Raw genomic sequence first — 21,183 nt, forward strand, 5'->3', positions numbered from 1 at the left:
TAACTGTGGTCATCAATCATCATATTACGGTACATTTTTTTTGTAACAAAAAAAAAGATTATTCAACTAACAGTTTGTAGCAGGAATCGAAAGCACAAACATGCTATCCATCCTTAATTGAGGAAGGACCAAAGAGGGAGCTGTATGGAAATTTGGGCGCCAACCAGGAAATCCTTCATCATTCTATCCAACAAGTGAACGACATAATTCACCTCTCTTGGAATCTGCTCAAAACCAATTCTCCATTCACGACTATATAACTCCCAAATTCTTAGAACCAAATCTCTATATAAAGACCCTCTCAAACCACCTTTGATACTTTTAATAGCAAGTGCACAATTCGTTTCAACATATTTCCATCTAGCATCCAACGCCATAATAAGACCATCATAAATTACCTATACCTCCGCTTATTTAATAGTATACCTATCGATATTTCTACCTATCCCACACACACAATTATTGTACTCATCCCTAGCTACTACTGCCGAGGCGACTAAACCTTAAATCGGTATACAAGCACCATCGATATTCAATTTAATAAATCCTGAATGAGGTGGAACCCACATTCGATCCCCATTGTAGGATAATTATATAAATATATGCTTAAAGTATATATGCAACTCTATTAATTGTGTTTGAAAATTTAAAAAAAAATACTAATCATTACAAATATCACAAAAGGAAGGTTGGTGAGAAAAGTAGAAAAAAAAATATGCTTGCAAAAACAAATCTGATAATTTTAAATACAATATAATTATAAAACAATAAAAAATTTATAAAAAATATAAATACATAAAAAAATATACAAATAATTATATTTTTCAATGAAGACTAAGGAGGGTCTGGAATTTCAAACACGTGAGGAAAACATGGTTCGTAGTTGGTTTTTCTTTGGCTGGGACTGCAATTCTTAGATAGCAACTCCCTTTCATAGAAGTTGTAGGCCCCACCTTTTCCTTTTTTTTTGTTAAAAATAATTAAAAAAATTACAATTTTAAATTTTTTTTCCTTCAGCTATAATTTCACTTCTCTTTCAACCATTTTTTTTATAAGCTCTCTCTCTCTTACACTCTCTGAGTGAATATAAACTATAGCTAGAGAAAGAGAGAATTTGAAGCAAATTGAACTTTTGTTTTGTTAATTTGATCCTCGAATAGCTAAAAGCTTAAGCCCCTTTGTTATCCAATTTGTTAGCCTTTTTTTTTTGTTTCTTTTATGATGGTTTGTGGATCCATTTTCAACTTTCTCATTTCCATTGTTAAAGCTTATGGTTTCTTTTTTTTTTCTTTTTGTTTTTTATGGAATTTCCCTTTAAGGGCAATATCTGCTATGAAATGAGAGTAAACCCTTTTTTATTATTTGAAATGTATTGATTTTAGTGAAAGGTAAATCATTTATCTTGGTTACATTTTGGAGCGAAACTTAGATTTGATTTTCACTTTTGATTGTTAAAAAATATGGCTTGTGATTGACTCTTGATGAATTTTATTTCTTTTTCTCACCATTTCTTAACTTTATATGTGTTCATAGAAATGAAATAAAAAGATAACATCTTTTGGATAATTATCATTTCTAATTAATGTTATAGATTTTAATTTTCAGGTTATTTTTGCTTCATAAAGAGCATCAAGTTGTAAGTTTTATCAGATTGTTTGATTGTAAATGTAATACCCCTACCCGTATTCATTGTCAGAATAGGGTACGAGGCATTACCGGAGTTTACGAAATAATTTTTTTTTATATTCAATATAGCCCTTTATAAATATCTAACCTTCCCTGTAATATTAAATCGAGACCAATCCACATCAACCAAATCAATTCAACATATTTTCATGATAGATTCATGCATTTATATAAGATAACGTCATCACATATCTATAACCAGGTTTGTTAACCATACTAATGGCTAACTTTACATTCATTTCACGTTAACATTTACTTTGTTAGCTTATACATGCCATTGATTTCCAAAATAAAGTTTCTTTATATACCGAAATCCTGAGGTTGACAGTGTGATGTGTCTCCGACCAAATCCGACCTTCGAGCTCTTAACACTACAAAACAGGGAAAAAGGAAACGGGGTAAGCACTTCGTGCTTAGTAAGCTCATGTAACAAGAATTATACTTACCTAATATTTTCAATACAATACAATAAACATCCATATATCCATTAAATGCATTATTACCCTAATATGCGAAACTCAACATTCAAGTTAGTACAATAATTTCCATGTACCAATAATATATACTATGATTGATGAGCTCGTCAATACCATGATTTCCATTTCCTTGTTATTTTTCCATATTTATCCCGTTGAATTTATCGAAATTTCGATAGATTTTCAGAGGTACACTTTTAGTGTACAATTCCGGGTCCGTCAATTCATATTCATGTGCGCGCATTTCCATTTCAGAGAGCACACTCCCGCGAACCTCAACCTTGCAGCGGGATTACCAGTCCAAGCTAAATCCCCTGCAACGACAATTACTCTAATAAGCTTGGATCTAAATTACCAGTCCAGGCTAAATTCAGACCTTAATTTAGATTACCCGTCTGGGCTAAATCCATTTTACACATATTCTTCGGGAGGGCTATATCAAGATAGGATCACTCGTCCGGGCTAGATCCTTTTTACCGTCAATTCCTTTTCAGAGATCCATCAAATTTTCTTTTCATTCAACCGGGATTTCTTTCTATTTTATCAAATATATCCATGTTTCATTAATTTTCATACAATGAACATTCAAATGATATTCAAACCAATAACATACATTTCAAGCATTTAAGAATATAATTCAAGTTACACGAACTTACCTTGATACTTGTTTGTAAACAGTAAAAATATACTAATCCCAAAATTTTTCCTTTCCTCAATCTAGCTTCGTATTTGAATCTTCTGGATCTAAATAAATAAATTTAATTATCAATTTAATACATTTCATGTTCATATGCAACATTCTCTATAATTCAACTATTATTTATAGTTCATTCAAAGCTATCTACTTGAGTCATAGTCACTAAATTATTTATAACTGGAGCTACAGAACTCCAAATTAAGATCCGTTAATTTTCCCTGAGACTAAACTCATATATATTTTTACCATAAAATTTTCAGAATTTTTGGTTTAGCCAATCAGTACAGTTTATTCTTCAAAGTCACCCCTGTTCTGTTGTCTAACAGTTCTAACCCTTCTTCACTAAAAATAAATTATCTCTTTATACAGAATTCAAATGATGTTCTCGTTTGTTTCTATTAAAAATAGACTCATTCAGAATTCTAGACATATAAATTTAAGTCCCTAATTATTTTTATTCAATTTTTATAACTTTTCAAAGTCAGAACAGGGGAACCCGAATTCATTCTGACCTTGTCTCACAAAATTCATTATATCTCAAAATTTACAGATCCATTGCTTACAATATTTCTTCTATGAGAAACTAGACTCAATAAGCTTTAATTCCATATTTTGTTCATCTTCTAATTCGATTCCTACAATTTTTTGGTAATTTTCAAAGTTAGTCTACTGCTGCTGTCCAAACTGTTTTAGTGCAAGCTGTTTATTATCATTTCTCCCTAAGCTTTTAATAAATGATAATTTCGTCCCTACTCAATTAGCCTCTCAATTGAGCTGATTTTTCTCAATTAACATTTTATTCTATCACCTCAAACTAGTTTAGAACCTTTAGGAATCAGAATTTCGGCAATAGACTTTAATTCCAAGCATTTTCACAATTAGGTCCTAAAAATCAATTTCTATTGAAATTACCTAATAAAATGATCTCATAAACAAATTAAAGCTTTAATTTCATTCTATTTCATCATAAAATTACAGCACTCAACCATGGTAACTTTCAATTTCATCCATGAAATCAAAAACTAATGAATTTAATAGTAGGACCTAGTTGTAAAAGTCTTAGAAACAAAAAAATTACAAGAAAAAGGCAAGGATTAACTCATTTGGTGCAAAAATTATGAAATACCAGCTTAGAGAACCCTCCTATGGCATTTTTAGCGGCTGGAATTGAAGAGAAATGAAGAGAAATCTAGATATTTCCTATTTAGTCCTAGTTTTATTTAGTTAATTTTGCAATATTCCAATTTTACCCTTAATTTATCAATTTTTCTGCTGATTTCATACCCTTGCAGTCCAGCCCAAATAAATTTTGGGTCTAATTGCCTTTTAAGTCCTTTCTCATTAGACTCTTAAGCTATTTAATCACTCTAGCAACTTTTATACCTATTACAATTTAGTCCTTTTCATTTAATTGACTACCCAAACATTAAAATTTCCTAACGAAATTTTAATACCAAATTAATAACATTTCATAAATATTTATAAAATTATTTTCGACTTGGTTTTACGAGATAGAAGTCCCGATACCTTATTTTACCCAATTTCTTCAATAATTTCTTTTTATAACTAATCACTAAATCGATAAAATTTTCCTATCAATATTTTTATACGATTTTCCTATCATATCAATTTTCAATCAAAAATATTGAAATAAATTTCTCTTTAAATCGGATCTATGGTTACGAAACCATTGTTCCGATAACCTTGAATTTAGGCCATTACAACTCTCCCCCCCTTTTAAGGATTTTCGTACTCGAAAATCTTACCAGTAAAGAGGTTTGGGTATTGTTTCCTCATTGCCTCCTCCGGTTCCCATGTTGCTTCCTCAATCCCGTACTTTTGCCACAATACTTTCACTAAATTTATCTTTTTATTTCTAAGCTATTTTGTCTCCCGTGCCAATATCTTGACCGGTTCTTCACTGTAAGTCATACCCGGTTGAATCTCTACTTCTATCAGAGAAATAACATGTGAAGGATCTGATCGATATCATCGTAACATAGATACATGAAAAACATTATGGATTCTATCAAGTTCCGGTGGTAATGCCAATCGATAAGCGACCGGTCCAATTCTTTCTATGATTTCATAGGGCCTGATAAATCTTGGACTCAATTTACCCTTTCGACCGAATCGAAGAACTTTCTTCCAAGGAGACACTTTCAAAAATACCTTGTCACCGACTTGAAATTCAATCTCTTTTCGCTTAAGGTTGGCATATGATTTTTCACGATCGGAAGCTGCTTTTAGACTATCTCGAATAACCTTTACTTTTTTTTCTGTTTCCCGGATCAAATCAACCCCATGTATCTTCCTTTCATTGAGCTCTGTCCAATATAATAGTGTTCTACATTTTCTACCATACAAAGCTTCATACGGAGCCATTTTAATACTAGACTGATAACTGTTATTGTAAGCAAATTCAATCAAAGGTAGATACCTCTCCCAATTACCTTCAAACTCTAGTATACAACATCGGAGCATATATTCCAATACTTGAATTACACGCTCAGATTGACCATCTGTCTGAGGATGAAATATAGTGCTGAAATACAACTGAGTACCTAAGTTTTCTTGCAATTTGTCCCAGAAACGAGACGTAAATCGGGGATCTCTATCTGATATAATGGAGACAGGCACTCCATGTAACCTGACAATCTCAGATATGTACAGTTCAGCTAGTTTATCTAAAGAATAATCCATACGTACCGAAATAAAGTGAGCTGACTTTGTTAATCGATCAACAATCACCCAAATAGCATCTTTTTTCCTCGGAGACAAAGGTAACCCCGATACAAAATCCATAGTGATTCTTTCCCATTTCCATTCCGGTATAGTAATTGGCTGAAGTAACCCCGAAGGTACCTGATATTCAGCTTTAACTTGCTGACATATTAAACACCTTGATACAAACTCAGAGATATCACGTTTCATTCCCGACCACCAGTACATCTTTTTCAGATCATTATACATATTATTACTCCCTGGATGTACAGACATAGTACTACTGTGGGCCTCGCGTAGAATCTTCTGTATGAGCTCTGAATTCTGAGGTACACATACCCTACCTCTGAATAATAAACAATCATCAGAACCAATCTGAAATTCAGAATCATTACCTGACTCACACTGTGCCCGTTTAACCTGTAACTTCTCATCATTCTTTTGAGCTTCACATATTTGCTGTAAAAATATCGGTTTAGCTCTCAATTCAGCTAGGATTGAACCATCATCAGTCAATGATAACCGGGTATTCATAGCTCGTAAAGCAAACAGAGATTTCCGGCTCAAAGCATCAGCTACAACATTAGCTTTACCCGAATGGTAATCAATAATCAAATCATAGTCCTTTATCAGTTCAAGCCACCTGCGCTGTCTCAAATTCAAATCTTTCTGTGTCATCAAATATTTCAAGCTTTTATGATCAGTATAAATATGACATTTCTCACCGTACACGTAATGCCGTCATATCTTCAGCGCAAATACAATAGCAGCTAATTCAAGATCATGTACTGGGTAATTTCTTTCACGTGGTTTAAGTTGTCTTGAAGCATAAGCTATTACTTTACCTTCTTGCATCAAAACACAACCTAAACCATTTAATGAAGCATCACTGTAAATAACAAATTCCTTACCCGGTTCAGGCTGCACTAATACAGGTGCTTTCGTTAATAGGTCTTTCAATCGGTTGAAACTTTATTGACATTCATCAGTCCACTCGAACTTTACATCTTTCTGCAATAATCGAGTCATTGGAGAAGCTATCATAGAGAATCCCTGTACAAATCTCCGATAATAACCAGCTAAACCTAAGAAACTTCTAACTTCAGATACATTCTTCGGTGGACTCCAATTGACAATAGCTGAGATTTTACTTGGATCTACCCTGATGCCTTCGGCAGATACAATGTGTCCAAGAAAACCCACTTCTCGAAGCCAAAATTCACATTTACTGAATTTAGCATACAACTGCTTCTCTCGTAGAATTTGCAACACAATTCTCAAATGTTCTGCATGTTCTTCTTCATCCCGAGAATAAACCAAAATATCATCAATAAATACTACTACAAATCTGTCTAAGTACGGTCTGAATATCTGGTTCATCAAATCCATGAATACTGCAGGTGCATTAGTTAGCCCAAACGGCATAACTAGAAACTCATAATGCCCGTACCTGGTTCTAAAGGCTGTTTTTGGCACATCTGACTCCTTTACCCGTAACTGATAATAACCTGATCGAAGATCAATCTTTGAAAACATAGTAGCACCTTTCAGCTGATCAAATAAATCATCAATCCGGGGTAACGGGTACTTATTCTTTATGGTTACTTTATTAAGCTGCCGGTAGTCGATACACAATCTCAAAGACCCATCTTTCTTTTTCACAAACAGAACCGGAGCACCCTAAGGTGAATGACTCGGTCGGACAAAACCCCTGTCAACAAGCTCTTACAACTGTGTCTTTAACTCTTTTAATTCTAGAGGAGCCATCCGGTACGGAGCTATGGAGATCAGAGTAGTTCCCAGAATCAAATCTATAGAAAATTCCACTTCTCTTTCTGGTGGCAATCCTGGTAATTCTTCTGGAAACACATAGGAAAATTCACATACCACTGGAACTGCCTGTATCTTTGACTCAGATACCTTGGTGTCGAGTACATAAGCCAAGTAAGCATCATACCCCTTTTGACATACCTCTGTGCTGCCATTACTGAAATTATATCAGATAATCCCTCTGTCTGATCAGATTTAACCCGGAGCAACTCACCATTCTGACATTTTAGCACAATATATTTTTGTTTACAATTTACTACCGCATCATGCTGGGTTAACCAATCCATACCCAATATCACGTCAAATTCATCAAATGGCAGTAACATCAAATCAGCCGGGAAACAATAACCTCTTACCATCAGTGGACAATTTTTACAAATTTTATCTACTAACACAGACTGGCCCAGTGGGTTCGAGACTTTAACCACAAATTCAGTAGGTTCAACAGATAAATCTTTAACAATTGCAAGTTTAACAGATATATATGAATGCGTAGAACCAGGATCAATCAATGCAGTAATATCAGTATCAAGTAAAGAAAATATACCAGTAATAACATCGGGTGTTGAAGCATCTTCTCTGGCACGAATGGCATATGTCCTAGCAGGTGCTCGTACCTCAGGCCTACCTATAGTATCTTTTGTAGCTCCTCGATTACCACTGACATTACCGGATGGTCGAGGTGGTCTGCCCCTCGAAACTAGATTACTCGGCTTCGATATATGTTCAACTTCTTTTTCAATCCTTTCTGGACAATCTCTGAGGAAATGGTCAAAAGAACCACATCGGTAACAAGCCCCACTTTTAAATCAGCATTCACCAAAATGAGCTTTATTACAGTACTGGCATCTCAGTTTAGGAGTGCCAACACTGCCAACACTGGTCACTGATGGAGTAGAAGGCCTTGGATTAGTGCGTTGAGAACCTCGCTCTTTGCCCGAATACCCAATGGCTGAAGTAGAACGATCCAGATACTTCTTCAATTTCTTTGAAGCAGAAAACTGGGATTTTCCCATCGGTCTTTTACTAAAAATTCGAGCTTCCCTCTCAGTCTGTTTCTTTTCTTTGCTCAATTCTCCTGCTTTATAAGCTCTCTCTGCCAATGTAGCAAACTCTCGAATTTCAAGAATTTCGATCAGTAGTTTAATGTCTTCATTTAACCCTTCTTCGAATCGTTTGCATATTTCAGCTTCTGACTGTACCCATTCTCGAGCATATTTACTCAATCGAACAAATTCTCTTTTATATTCAGATACTGATTTGTTACCCTGCTTCAACTCAAGAAATTCTTTTCTTTTTTGATCGAGAAACCTCTGGCTGATATATTTTTTTCTAAACTCGGTCTGAAAGAATTCCCATGTAATTTCTTCTTTCGGAACAACTGAAGCTTTAGTATTCCACCAATGGTAAGTTGTGTCTTTTAGCAGTGAGACGACACATTTCAGACATTCTTCTGGTGTACAAGATAATTCTTCCAGAACCTGAGTAGTGTTTTCTAACCAGAATTCAGCCCGTTCAGAATCATCATCAACTGCTGCTCGAAATTCTTCGGCCCCATATTTTCAAATTTTATCTACTGAAGCTTTCCCTTTTCTGACAGATTCAGTACCTGTACCTTGTGGGATCTCGAGAACCGGTGGAGGAGCAGGAGGGGGAGCTTAAACTTGCTGCACTACAGGGTTAGTTCTTAAGTATTGATTAAACCATTCATTCATCATTTGAAATAAGGCTATTTTTGCCTCCTCCCCTCGACCCTCTGTCTCGGGCCTTCTACTGCTAGTTTCTTCTCTTTTTACTGAAGCCGGAGCATGACTCCCAGCTTCCTCAGATTGAGCTCGGTAGGATGACATTACTATAAGAAAAACACATTTTAAATGGTCAGGAGATATCACACTATCAATAATAATTTAAATGGCATGTATAGCTAATCCCGTATTTGCTACATCGGTCCTAGAACCGGCTAAACTGTAGCTCTGATACTAATAAATGTAATACCCCTACCCGTATTCATTGCCGGAATAGGGTACGAGGCATTACCGGAGTTTACGAATTAAATTTTTTTTTTATATTCAATATAGCCCTTTATAAATATCTAACCTTCCCTATAATATTAAATCGAGACCAATCCACATCAACCAAATCAATTCAACATATTTTCATGATAGATTCATGCATTTATATAAGATAACGTCATCACATATCTATAACCAGGTTTGTTAACCATACTAATGGCTAACTTTACATTCATTTCACGTTAACATTTACTTTGTTAGCTTATACATGCCATTGATTTTCAAAATAAAGTTTCTTTATATACCGAAATCCTGAGGTTGACAGTGTGATGTGTCTCTGACCAAATCCGACCTTCGAGCTCTTAACACTACAAAACAGGGAAAAAGGAAACGGGGTAAGCACTTCGTGCTTAGTAAGCTCATGTAACAAGAATTATACTTACCTAATATTTTCAATACAATACAATAAACATCCATATATCCATTAAATGCATTATTACCCTAATATGCACAAACTCAACATTCAAGTTAGTACAATAATTTCCATGTACCAATAATATATACTATGATTGATGAGCTCGTCAATACCATGATTTCCATTTCCTTGTTATTTTTCCATATTTATCTCGTTGAATTTATCGGAATTTCGATGGATTTTCATAGGTACACTTTTAGCGTACAATTCCGGGTCCGTCAATTCATATTCATGTGCGCACATTTCCATTTCAGAGAGCACACTCCCGTAAACCTCAACCTTGCAGCGGGATTACCAGTCCAGGCTAAATCCCTTGCAATATAAACTCATAGAGTATTGTCGGGATTACCAGTCCAGGCTAAATCCCCTGCAACGACAATTACTCTAATGAGCTTGGATCTGAATTACCAGTCCAGGCTAAATTCAGACCCTAATTCAGATTACCCGTCCGGGCAAATCCATTTTACACATATTCTTCGGGAGGGCTATATCAGGATAGGATCACCCGTCCGGGCTAGATCCTTTTTACCGTCAATTCCTTTTCAGAGATCCATCAAATTTTCCTTTCATTCAACCGGGATTTCTTTCCATTTTATCAAATATATCCATGTTTCATTAATTTTCATACAATGAACATTCAAATGATATTCAAATCAATAACATACATTTCAAGCATTTAAGAATATAATTCAAGTTACACGAACTCACCTTGATACTTGTTTGTAAACAGTAAAAATCTACTAATCCCAAACTTTTTCCTTTCCTCGACCTAGCTTCGTATTTGAATCTTCTAGATCTAAATAAATAAATTTAATTATCAATTTAATACATTTCATGTTCATATGCAACATTCTCTATAATTCAACTATTATTTATAGTTCATTCAAAGCTGTCTACTTGAGTCATAGTCACTAAATTATTTATAACTTGAGCTACGGAACTCCAAATTAAGATCCGTTAATTTTCACTGAAACTAGACTCATATATATTTTTATCATAAAATTTTCATAATTTTTGGTTTATCCAATCAGTACAGTTTATTCTTCAAAGTCACCCCTATTCTGTTGTCTAACAGTTCTGACCCTTCTTCACTAAAAATAAATTATCTCTTTATACAGAATTCAAATGATGTTCTCGTTTATTTCTATTAAAAATAGACTCATTCATAATTCTAGACATATAAATTTAAGTCCCTAATTATTTTTATTCAATTTTTTATAACTTTTCAAAGTCAGAACAGGGGAACCCGAATTCATTCTGACCTTGTCTCACAAAATTCATTATATCTCAAAATTTACAGATCCATTGCTTACAATATTTCTTCTATGAGAAACTAGACTCAATAAGCTTTAATTCCATATTTTGTTCATCTTCTAATTCGATTCCTACAATTTTTTGGTGATTTTTCAAAGTTAGTCTACTGCTGCTGTCCAAACTGTTTTAGTGCAAGCTGTTTATTATCATTTTCCCCCTAAACTTTTAATAAATGATAATTTCGTCCCTACTCAATTAGCCTCTCAATTGAGCTGATTTTTCTCAATTAACATTTTATTCTATCACCTTAAACTAGTTTACAACCTTTAGGAATCAGAATTTCGGCAATAGACTTTAATTCCAAAAATTTTCACAATTAGGTCCTAAAAATCAATTTCTATTGAAATTACCTAATAAAATCATCTCATAAACAAATTAAAGCTTTAATTTCATTCTATTTAATCATAAAATTACAGAACTCAACCATGGTGACTTTCAATTTCATCCATGAAATCAAAAACTAATGAATTTAACAATAGGACCTAGTTGTAAAAGTCTTAGAAACACAAAAATTACAAGAAAAAGGCAAGGATTAACTCACTTGGTGCAAAAACTATGAAATACCAGCTTAGAGAACCCTCCTATGGAATTTTTAGCTGCTGGAATTGAAAAGAAATGAAGAGAAATCTAGATATTTCCTATTTAGTCCTAGTTTTATTTAGTTGATTTTGCAATATTCTAATTTTACCCTTAATTTATCAATTTTTCTGCTGATTTCATACCCTTGCAGTCCAGCCCAAATAACTTTTGGGTCTAACTTCCTTTTAAATCCTTTCTCATTAGACTCTTAAGCTATTTAATTACTCTAGCAACTTTTACATCTATTACAATTTAGTCCTTTTCATTTAATTGACTACCCAAACATTAAAATTTCCTAACGAAATTTTAATACCATATTAATAACATTTCATAAATATTTATAAAATTATTTTCGACTCGGTTTTATAAGATAGAGGTCTCGATACCTTATTTTACCCAATTTCTTCAATAATTTCTTTTTATAACTAATCACTAAATCGATAAAATTTTCCTATCAATATTTTCATACGATTTTCCTATCATATCAATTTTCAATCAAAAATATTGAAATAAATTTCTCTTTAAATCGGATCTATGGTTACGAAACCATTGTTCCGATAACCTTGAATTTAGACCATTACACTTAATTCTTGACTTTGATTACTTGACTATTCTTGTTATGAGTGTTACTTTTGATGATAAGCATTATTTTGTCTTTTTTTTTGGTGATATATATATATATGCTTAGTTTGGGTTGATAGAATTGTACTATTCCTTTTCTTCTAAATTGAGTTCTTTTTTTTCCCTTGAGATTAGCATGAATATTTTTTTATTTTAGTGCTCCTACAATTGATTTCTGCAAGATTTTATAATAATTTTTTGTTGAATTTTATGGAATTCTATGATATGTGAATTGGTGCATTTCCTATATAAACCAGTCTCTTTCTCTTTATATATATATTTATATTTCATATAGTGACTAATCAGTTTTACATATTATTATCATAAAGAACGAAAGGGAAGGTTTCTGGTGCTCTCATAAAGCTAGAACTAGTAAGAAGACAGAGAAGATCTTATGGCGAAAAGGGGTGTCAAAGTACTCAAAGGTGACAAGAAAAAGGAAAAAAATGGAGGATATGTGGCTTGTCCAAATTGGCCAACAAGTTTACTAATCCACTAGCTTGGGCAAGACATCTTGATTAACTGTCTCCTCCATTGCATAAGGTCTGATTATGGCATCATTGCAACTTTGGATACGGGTTTCCACTCTCTTATATAGAGTGGTGAGCTATACAAGTTGAGGCGACAAATGGGAATTGTTGAACATTGGGTTTACTTTTCCTGCAACCTTCTGGAGTGGAAGGCTTTTGATCCAATCCATCGTCGATGGATGCATATGCCTAAAATACAGGGCAATGATCCATGTGTTCTGATAATGAGTTATTGGCTGTTGGGACCCAACTTCTGGTTTTTGGAAAAGAAATAATGTATCCTATTGTCTATAAATATAGCATTTTGACACACACATGGACAACCGGGATGAGGATGCATACACTCAGGTGCTTGTTTGCATCTGCTAGTCTGGGTGAAGTCGAAATTATAGCTGGTGGTTCATTTGCGTGGAAATATTTTGAGCTCAGTAGAGTTTTATAATTCTAAAACTGGCAGGTGAGAGACCATTCCAAGCATGAATAAGGCTAGAAGAATGTGTTCTGCGGTGTTCATGGAGGGGAAGTTTTATGTTATTGGTGGCATTGGGGTTGAGAGTTTGAAGATAATAACATTCGAAGAGGTGTATGATTTGAAAACCAAGACTTGGAGTAAGATACCTAACATGTACCCTGCACCAAATGAGGGGGCTGAACCAACAGGCGAACCTCTTACAATTGAGGCACCTCCTCTAGTGGCAGTTGTACTGGGAAAAAAAACTCTTGGTCTCTTTTTTCTCTTAGTTTTCGTTTCCATTTTAATTAAAAAAATAATCTATTTTTATAGTAATCTTTATTGAATCGAAACAGTAGAAATCAAATTGAGTGCTCCATCAATCGATTAAATTTTTTTATTCAAAACAAAAGAACAAAGGATCGATTCGATGGAGGGTTCAGGCATGAATTACAGTAAGTAATGAGTCTTTTTGTTCTTTACCTGGATTTTGGGTTCAGATATTATGGTTCTTTTTTTTTCTGCAAAAAGATTATCCACCTTTCATGTTTTTCTGTATATGTGATAGACAAAAAAGACATGCTTCATTTTTGTTTATTTATGTATTGTAGGCAACCACAATAGCAAGCAAATATAGAGGTTGGTGCATCCATTTCGTCTTCTTCTTCTTCTTCTCCATAGTTTTGTTGTTCTCTTATCTTCACTGACGATAACAAAGAAAACTCAACTATTGCTTCTTTTTAAACTGAAGAAAATTGGGTTTTAGGGCAAAATTTTGTATTCTATTTTCATAAAAAAAACTAACTTTTCTCATCCCAGCTAGATATCCACGTTGGCATTTAAAACCCATTTTAACTGTCATGTCGGACTACATTTTGGGATGTAACAGATCTTAACTATAGAGTGACAATTTCGTAATAAAATGATAACGTAAGTGACTAAAATGTAGCATTTCAAGCATAAGTGACTAAAACGTAACCCAAGACAAACAAAAGTGACCATTTTAACAGTTTACCCAATTTTTTAATGATACTTATCATTTTCTTTTTATATATTAAGTAATTAATCGTTCTTTGTAATATTTTTTTTGACACAATATCTAGAATTATCTATAGCCCCTCTCCAACTCATAAATATGAGGATAATGCGTTTCAACACACTCGAACTTACATCCTCCTGCATGGGGAACAATATCCATGGCAATCGAGTTAAGACTCAATTTGACTATTAATATTTTTATTTTTGTCATTTTATTTTTTACTTTCAATTTGAAAAATTTTAAATTTGAGTGATCGAAATTTAGAAAATGTAAAGGTAAACTATGTTATTTTAGTGAAGAGCCACTTACTCTCCCTCTCCTTCCTCTATTTTCTACAGGCTCTCCTCCCTCGTTTCCCCATAACCACCGCACTACCTTTACTTCAAGCATAACCACCGCACTCCCTTTATTTCAAGCATAACCACCGTACAAACTAAGAATTTAACAAAATAAGCAAATCTTCTCCTAATTTCTACCTAACTCGAGACGACAATCCATGCCTTTCTTGCGTGTATATGTGTGTGTTCCTGTTTGTTCTTCTTGATGGTGAGGGTATTATGCTTTTTTTTTCCTAGTTTATGCCATTCTAACACACATGCAGTCAAGAGTTTTCAGGAAAACTACGATACCTTGCAAAAGTATGAGTTTTTGAGTTTTGCTTGCAGCTTTGACTTAGGTATATCTACTTCACTCCTTTCTATTTTTTTCTTTATGAGACTAGATTTCTCTTTTTTCTTTGCATGCATTTTTTTCTAAAATATGAATCTAGGAAGATTTAGATTTTCTTTTTACGTTAAGCTTAAGTTTTTCTTTTTGATGAATTTTATTGGGTTTTAAACCTCCAATTTTTTAAAAATAGCCGTATTTTTCTTTTTTTTTTTTAAATTTGTCTTTTTTTTCATGCATTGTACGCCACCACTTTTTCACATGTAAGACCTTTTTTTAATTTAAAAAATATATTATTTTATTGAGTGCGTTAGTGTTTAACTATTTTTATTATATATTTTTTAGTTTTATTATAGTTATTATTTTTAATTATTTTAAAATTTTTAAAAAATATTATTTTAGCTTAAGAATAAAAAATTATATTTAATTTGGTGGAGTCATTTAGAATGGTGCCACCAGTGCCATGGGTGTTTTTTTAAAATGTGTTTTTCTAATTAAAAAAAAAGATATTTTGTTCAAGACCGACAACATTGTGTATTACTAATTGAAAAATACAATGTTTAATTGCAACACGAGCAAGTCGACAGAGCAAGTTTCTGAGTGCTGTTAAATTGTAGCTCAGATGCTGTCGATACTGATGATCTCACCCTTTCATCCTGTTGACCCAAGGAATCCCAAATAATTCACTTGTTGGCTGTATAACCAATTTGAATTTGTTAGCGTCCTACCACATCCAACGGAAACACTTACATAGCCAATTTGAACCAATTACCAAATAAATAATCGGTATCCAAAAAAAACATTAAATTTATCGCTGTCGGAGCTCTACTAGATTATCGTTAAAAAAACATACCTTCAAATTAAAAAAAATACTAAATAAACAAAAACACAAATACATAAAAAAAAATGTTTCTTATCTCTCTCCTATTCATCCTCTAACAAAATATAAGTAAAAAAAAATTGTTTCCTTCAACTCAAATTGATCTACCATTGGGGGTTATATATAGCAACTTGGTCACGCAAAAGAGAATGGTTCCACCAAATAAAATATTATTTTTTATATTTAAATTAAAAAAACATTTAAAAAAATGGTACCGCGGAGCCACCTAATAAATTAATATATTTTTTAATTTAAAAAAATATTTGGCATGTAAAAAAGTGGTGACGTCATTCTTAATGACTCCATAAAAAAGATTAAATTTTTAAAGTTATTAATTTTTTAGAAATAACAGTATTCCCTAATATTTATACGGTGACACCATTTTATATGGCTCCACCAAAAAATAATTTTTTTATTAAATTTAATGATGTGGCATGTTCAGGTTATTTACGTGTATAATAAAAAAATAGATCATTTTCATAATTAATCAAAAATTTAATTTCAGTTGTAAAAAACAATCTGTATGTAGAGAATTTACTTACTCAATTTAGCTATTTCTAAATATTTGTTTATGTCAATGTAGATTAAAAAAGAATTTCCTTATTGTTTATACTATTTACTTTTAGCTTAATGAATCCCCGCGTACAATATTAACTCAAATGATTGAATTAACTAACCAAAACTAATAACTATGATTTAAAAATAATATTAAAAATATTTTCCCTTTTATACATCAATCTATGGGCTCAAGTGAGTGCAATTAATTAAGATAGTGATGGGCCCTTTAGGTCCAATATCAAGCCCAATTTAAAGTCAGTCCGGAGTTGGGTTGACCCGATACCAATCCAAATTCCACACGTTTCTTTCTTTTGCTAATAATACACTCGGTATCTCCTCCATGGAAGCATCGAATCAGTCGATCTGCTTCACTTTGTTTCTCATCTCCATCCAATCCTGAACATCGAAATTCCCTATTTACCCTCCTCGCCCTATCAAATTTCCCTCATCGCCCGAATTTTCCATGGCTTGACCCGGAAATCCGACTCAAATGGACTCTCTGCAAAGTCTCCCTCCACTATCGACTCTGTCCACCTCAGTTTCCTCTGCCCTCAACGCTAAACTCGGCACCAACCATGATCTAACCCAAGCACCAAGCATCGTCGCCGAGTTTCTGACTCAGTGCGATGATCTGGAGCGAAATCTAGTCCACCACAACCGTACCCTCGAGTCAAACCTCGCATCTTACGCTTCCTTTTCTAATCGCATCGGCCACCTCTTCGGCATTGTAAATTCGAAATTGACCGATCTAGGATCCTCCGTTTGCCTTCGGTCCTCCGTTTCAGGTTCGCATCAATGCAAAGTTTCGATTTTGATATTGATTTTCTCTTCTTCTTCTTCTTCTTTTGTTTTTGAGTTTGTGCATGAAGAGCACTGGTTTTATCTTATTTTTTTTCTATGCGGAAACTTCTGTGTTATAGACGGAGAAGGGTTGGGAGAGGAGTTGCCGTCGTTGGCCAAGGAGGTGGCCAGAGTGGAAGCGGTCTGAGCATATGCAGGTGAGAGTTCTAAAATGTCATAGATTATAGGAATTCTAAAATTCTTATTAAATTTAAGCAAAAGCACTAAATTTTGTTTAGATAGTTTTGAAGAATTATTCTTTATAGTGTTCTGGTATTTCAGTTGTTGTGTTTCAATATGCAAAGAAAGGTGTTTTTTGTTATTCGATGGTTGAAATTGAGGTAAAATGATTCATATTAGGGCTTACACTCTGCTTTTGCTATTTGGTTTCTTTCTGTTCTTTTTACTTGTAAAATATGTATAGAAAGCTAAAAGTAGCAGAAGTTTCAAACAAACATAGCCTGCTAATCATTAATATGATTTATTCTCTTCTGGTAAGAAGATATTGATGGCCCATTGTTGCTTTTTCTCAATGACATAGAGGTAATACCTCCAAGTGGATGTCCTACCATCTGTAGCTCAATGTGATATGAATAATTCATTTGTGTAATAATATTTTCTTTTATATTTTTGTTTCCAGCGAGAGAAAGTTGAACAGTTGCTACTTGAATCAACTACAAGTTATCCCATCATTTATGACAACCTCAAAAAGATATATCCTGCAAGGGATGGAAATCCTGCGAAAATTGCTGTGAGAGGATTGTCTCTTGCTTTGCTTAGAGGGGAGAGTTTTGGCATGTTTGGACCCAATGGTGCTGGCAAGACTTCTTTAATTAATATGGTAGTGTATGATTTTTTTTCTCTCTCTAATTTGAAAACATGGTTCTTTTATGCACTTAGCAGCCTTGTATGCATTTTCTGTGACGTGAGGGGCTGAAAGTGAAATCTTCCATGTTAGGATCTAGTTTGTTTCCCCAGTAGTAATTTTAGCCATTTTGTTCCCTATGTTGGGATTAATTTCGTCTTACTCATGCCTGTACCTTATGAAGATAGAATCAGGTTTAGCTGTTAAAAACTATGCAAGATTGATGTGTTATTCTGTGGACAGATGATTGGGCTCACAAAACCAACCTCAGGGACAGCATATCTTCAGGGTTTGGATATACTGACTTCTATGGATACAATCTATACAAGCATGGGTGTCTGTCCACAGCATGAGTATGATATAATTGTTTCCTTTTGCCAAGAAACACATTGTTTTCCATGTTGAAAGATTTCTTATTTTGTTATTTGTAAATTAGCCTGCTCTGGGAAACTTTAACTGGGAGGGAGCACTTGCTATTTTATGGGAGACTGACAAACCTCAAAGGTTCTGCATTAAATCAAGTAAGTCAAGATTACCTATGCTCTGAGCTTGTTATGGATTTTACTTGGAGAAGTTGATGCTCATAAATATTATTTAATTATAAATCTAAAGTCTAGAGGTTCTTCTATCAGACTGCCGTTTTGTCTTTTAATATTCAAATATTAAGGGCGGATGGTGGACCTTCACAGAAAACTAGGCTGAGGCGATGTAGTTCATCGTCATGTAAAATATTTGGATTCTATTTTGCTCATTCCCATGCAATTGCCTCAGGCAGTGGAAGACTCTCTTAAGAGTGTCAACCTATTTCATGGAGGGGTTGCAGACAAACATGCGGGCAAATACAGTGGAGGTATGAAGAGGAGACTCAGCGTTGCCGTTTCACTGATTGGGGATCCCAAGGTAAAATGGTTCAGTCTACATTTCTTTGTAAGACATTACTAAACTTATATCCTGGGGTGCTGTTCATGGCTTTAATCATTTGAGATTTTGCAAATAGGTTGTCTTTATGGATGAACCCAGTACCGGTCTTGATCCAGCTTCAAGAAATAGTCTGTGGAGTGTTGTGAAACAGGCAAAACGAGAGGGGGCAATTATTCTCACCAGTATCTCTCTCTCTGCACTACCACTCTTGATTCACCATTCTTGATTTTAACCTATTTGCATGCTTTGCTCTCTCTTTTGCATTCTTGATTCTACAGATATAGTTGTAGTGTTGCTTTTTGTTTTTGTCATATACGCATTTACCTTGTAAATGAATTGGATTCGCCTTTCTTATTTATGGATTATGTAAAACTAGAATTTGTGTTACAAGAGAATGTGTGTGATGCTACTCTATCATATAATGTAAAAAATGTGACAATGTTGCTCCTAGCGAAGTGAGGTCGCAGCAAGAAGAGATTATGGTGGCTAAGCATCCACAAGTGAGGTCAAGTATAAAAACTGATGTAAAAGTAACATAATTTTGAGGCTTATTTGAAAGATATTTTACATTTGATGTATATTAAATTAACCAGTTAATTGGCTTATAGTTCCCATTAAAAAAACCTTTCATATAAAATTAGCTCTTGTACTATATTGCTACTTAATTTTTTTTTCCATACTGGCATAATAATCCCTGACGAGACCTCTCACCTCAACAACCAAGTTATTATTACGTAAATAATAGGTAAAAGATTAAAAAAGAAAAAGAAAAATATGAAAATCAAATTGTAAGTTTTAAAAATATATAAAAATTCTGAAAATTTTAACAAATCAATATTAAAATAAATTAAAGCTTTAGAAAATATAAAAAAATTATATTTGCTTAAAATTATATTTCTTAAATGGAGTTATTGTGTTTGTAATTGAAATTATCTTATTCTAAAATTTTCTTAATTCAATTTAATTTATCTAATTTTCTTATTCTAAAGATGAATTATAAAATTTTGGTATATTAATCTATAATTTCATAAATTTCGTAAAGTAAATTTATCATTTTGGGTCAAAGTCATTACTTACGAATTACTCATTACGTTTATAATTATTTGTGTATGTAATAAATGTACATAAAATGATGATATAAAAATCAAATTAAAATAAAAATTTTGATACGTGTAATTCAACCCATGTGTGAACAGAGAGTTGAAATGGTAGGAACAATAAATTCTCCATATTTGGAGATTGGTTAGAGCAAGATTTTTAAAGTTTTCTGAGGGAATTTCACATAAATGAGAAAGGGAAAAAGATAGTAAATAAATGAATGTCTATCCAAATAAAAAGAGAGAGAAAGGGAAACTTCTTGTAAATATATTAACCAATGGTTTGACGATGTATATATGGTAATTAACCCTTTATATATTTTAAAATTCATTTAAAAATAAATACATAAAAATATCTTAAATTGGTAAGTAATCTTAAGAGGATTCATGCTTTTTATTAAACACAAAAAAATAAAAAGTCAGAGAAAAAATTCAAATTTTAACACATCTGTATTGCCTATGCCATTTCAAGAGAATGAGCCCTACCATTTTGACGGTTTTTTCCCTCCCAAGGTATTACTCAAAAGATTTTTAATTTTAGAAAACAATAACAAATTATTGTTTTAAATTTAAAAATTTATCATTATCTCATTTATTTAGTTTAATTTTAAAATATTTTAAAAATTAATTAAATACTGATGTATTATATATGTGGTAATCTACATGTATGTTATGTAATAAAATTAACAAAGACTAATTTTTCCATCCAATTTTAGTGTATGTTATGTAATAAAATTAACAAAGACTAATTTTTCCATCCAATTTTAGATGATTTAATCAAAAAACAAAAATTTAATGGTTAAAAGAGACGAAAAATTAAATAGAGAGTTAAAAGTGTAATTTTTTTTAAATTTAAAGGCGAAAAAATTTATTATGCCTATGCAAAACATCACCATCCATCAAAATTAAAGTTATAAAATGT

General features: G+C 33.0%; 1 protein-coding gene and 1 pseudogene across 1 annotated transcript; both read left to right on the plus strand.

Moving 5' to 3' along the window:
• Positions 1 to 12,808: 12,808 nt before the first annotated feature.
• Positions 12,809 to 14,102, plus strand: LOC107939999 (F-box/kelch-repeat protein At1g74510-like; annotated as a pseudogene).
• Positions 14,103 to 16,821: 2,719 nt separating this feature from the next.
• On the plus strand, positions 16,822 to 19,801 carry LOC107940009 (ABC transporter A family member 7). The gene is made up of 7 exons (XM_016873417.2): positions 16,822 to 17,323; positions 17,459 to 17,536; positions 18,019 to 18,219; positions 18,487 to 18,596; positions 18,680 to 18,764; positions 19,015 to 19,143; positions 19,241 to 19,801. Exons 2-7 carry the CDS (start codon positions 17,531 to 17,533, stop codon positions 19,388 to 19,390), a joined length of 681 nt encoding a protein of 226 aa, XP_016728906.1. The 5' UTR covers positions 16,822 to 17,323; positions 17,459 to 17,530; the 3' UTR covers positions 19,391 to 19,801.
• Positions 19,802 to 21,183: the final 1,382 nt, after the last annotated feature.

Source organism: Gossypium hirsutum, chromosome A12 (genome assembly GCF_007990345.1).
Source record: "Gossypium hirsutum isolate 1008001.06 chromosome A12, Gossypium_hirsutum_v2.1, whole genome shotgun sequence".
In the NCBI taxonomy this organism is placed as follows: Eukaryota; Viridiplantae; Streptophyta; class Magnoliopsida; order Malvales; family Malvaceae; genus Gossypium; species Gossypium hirsutum.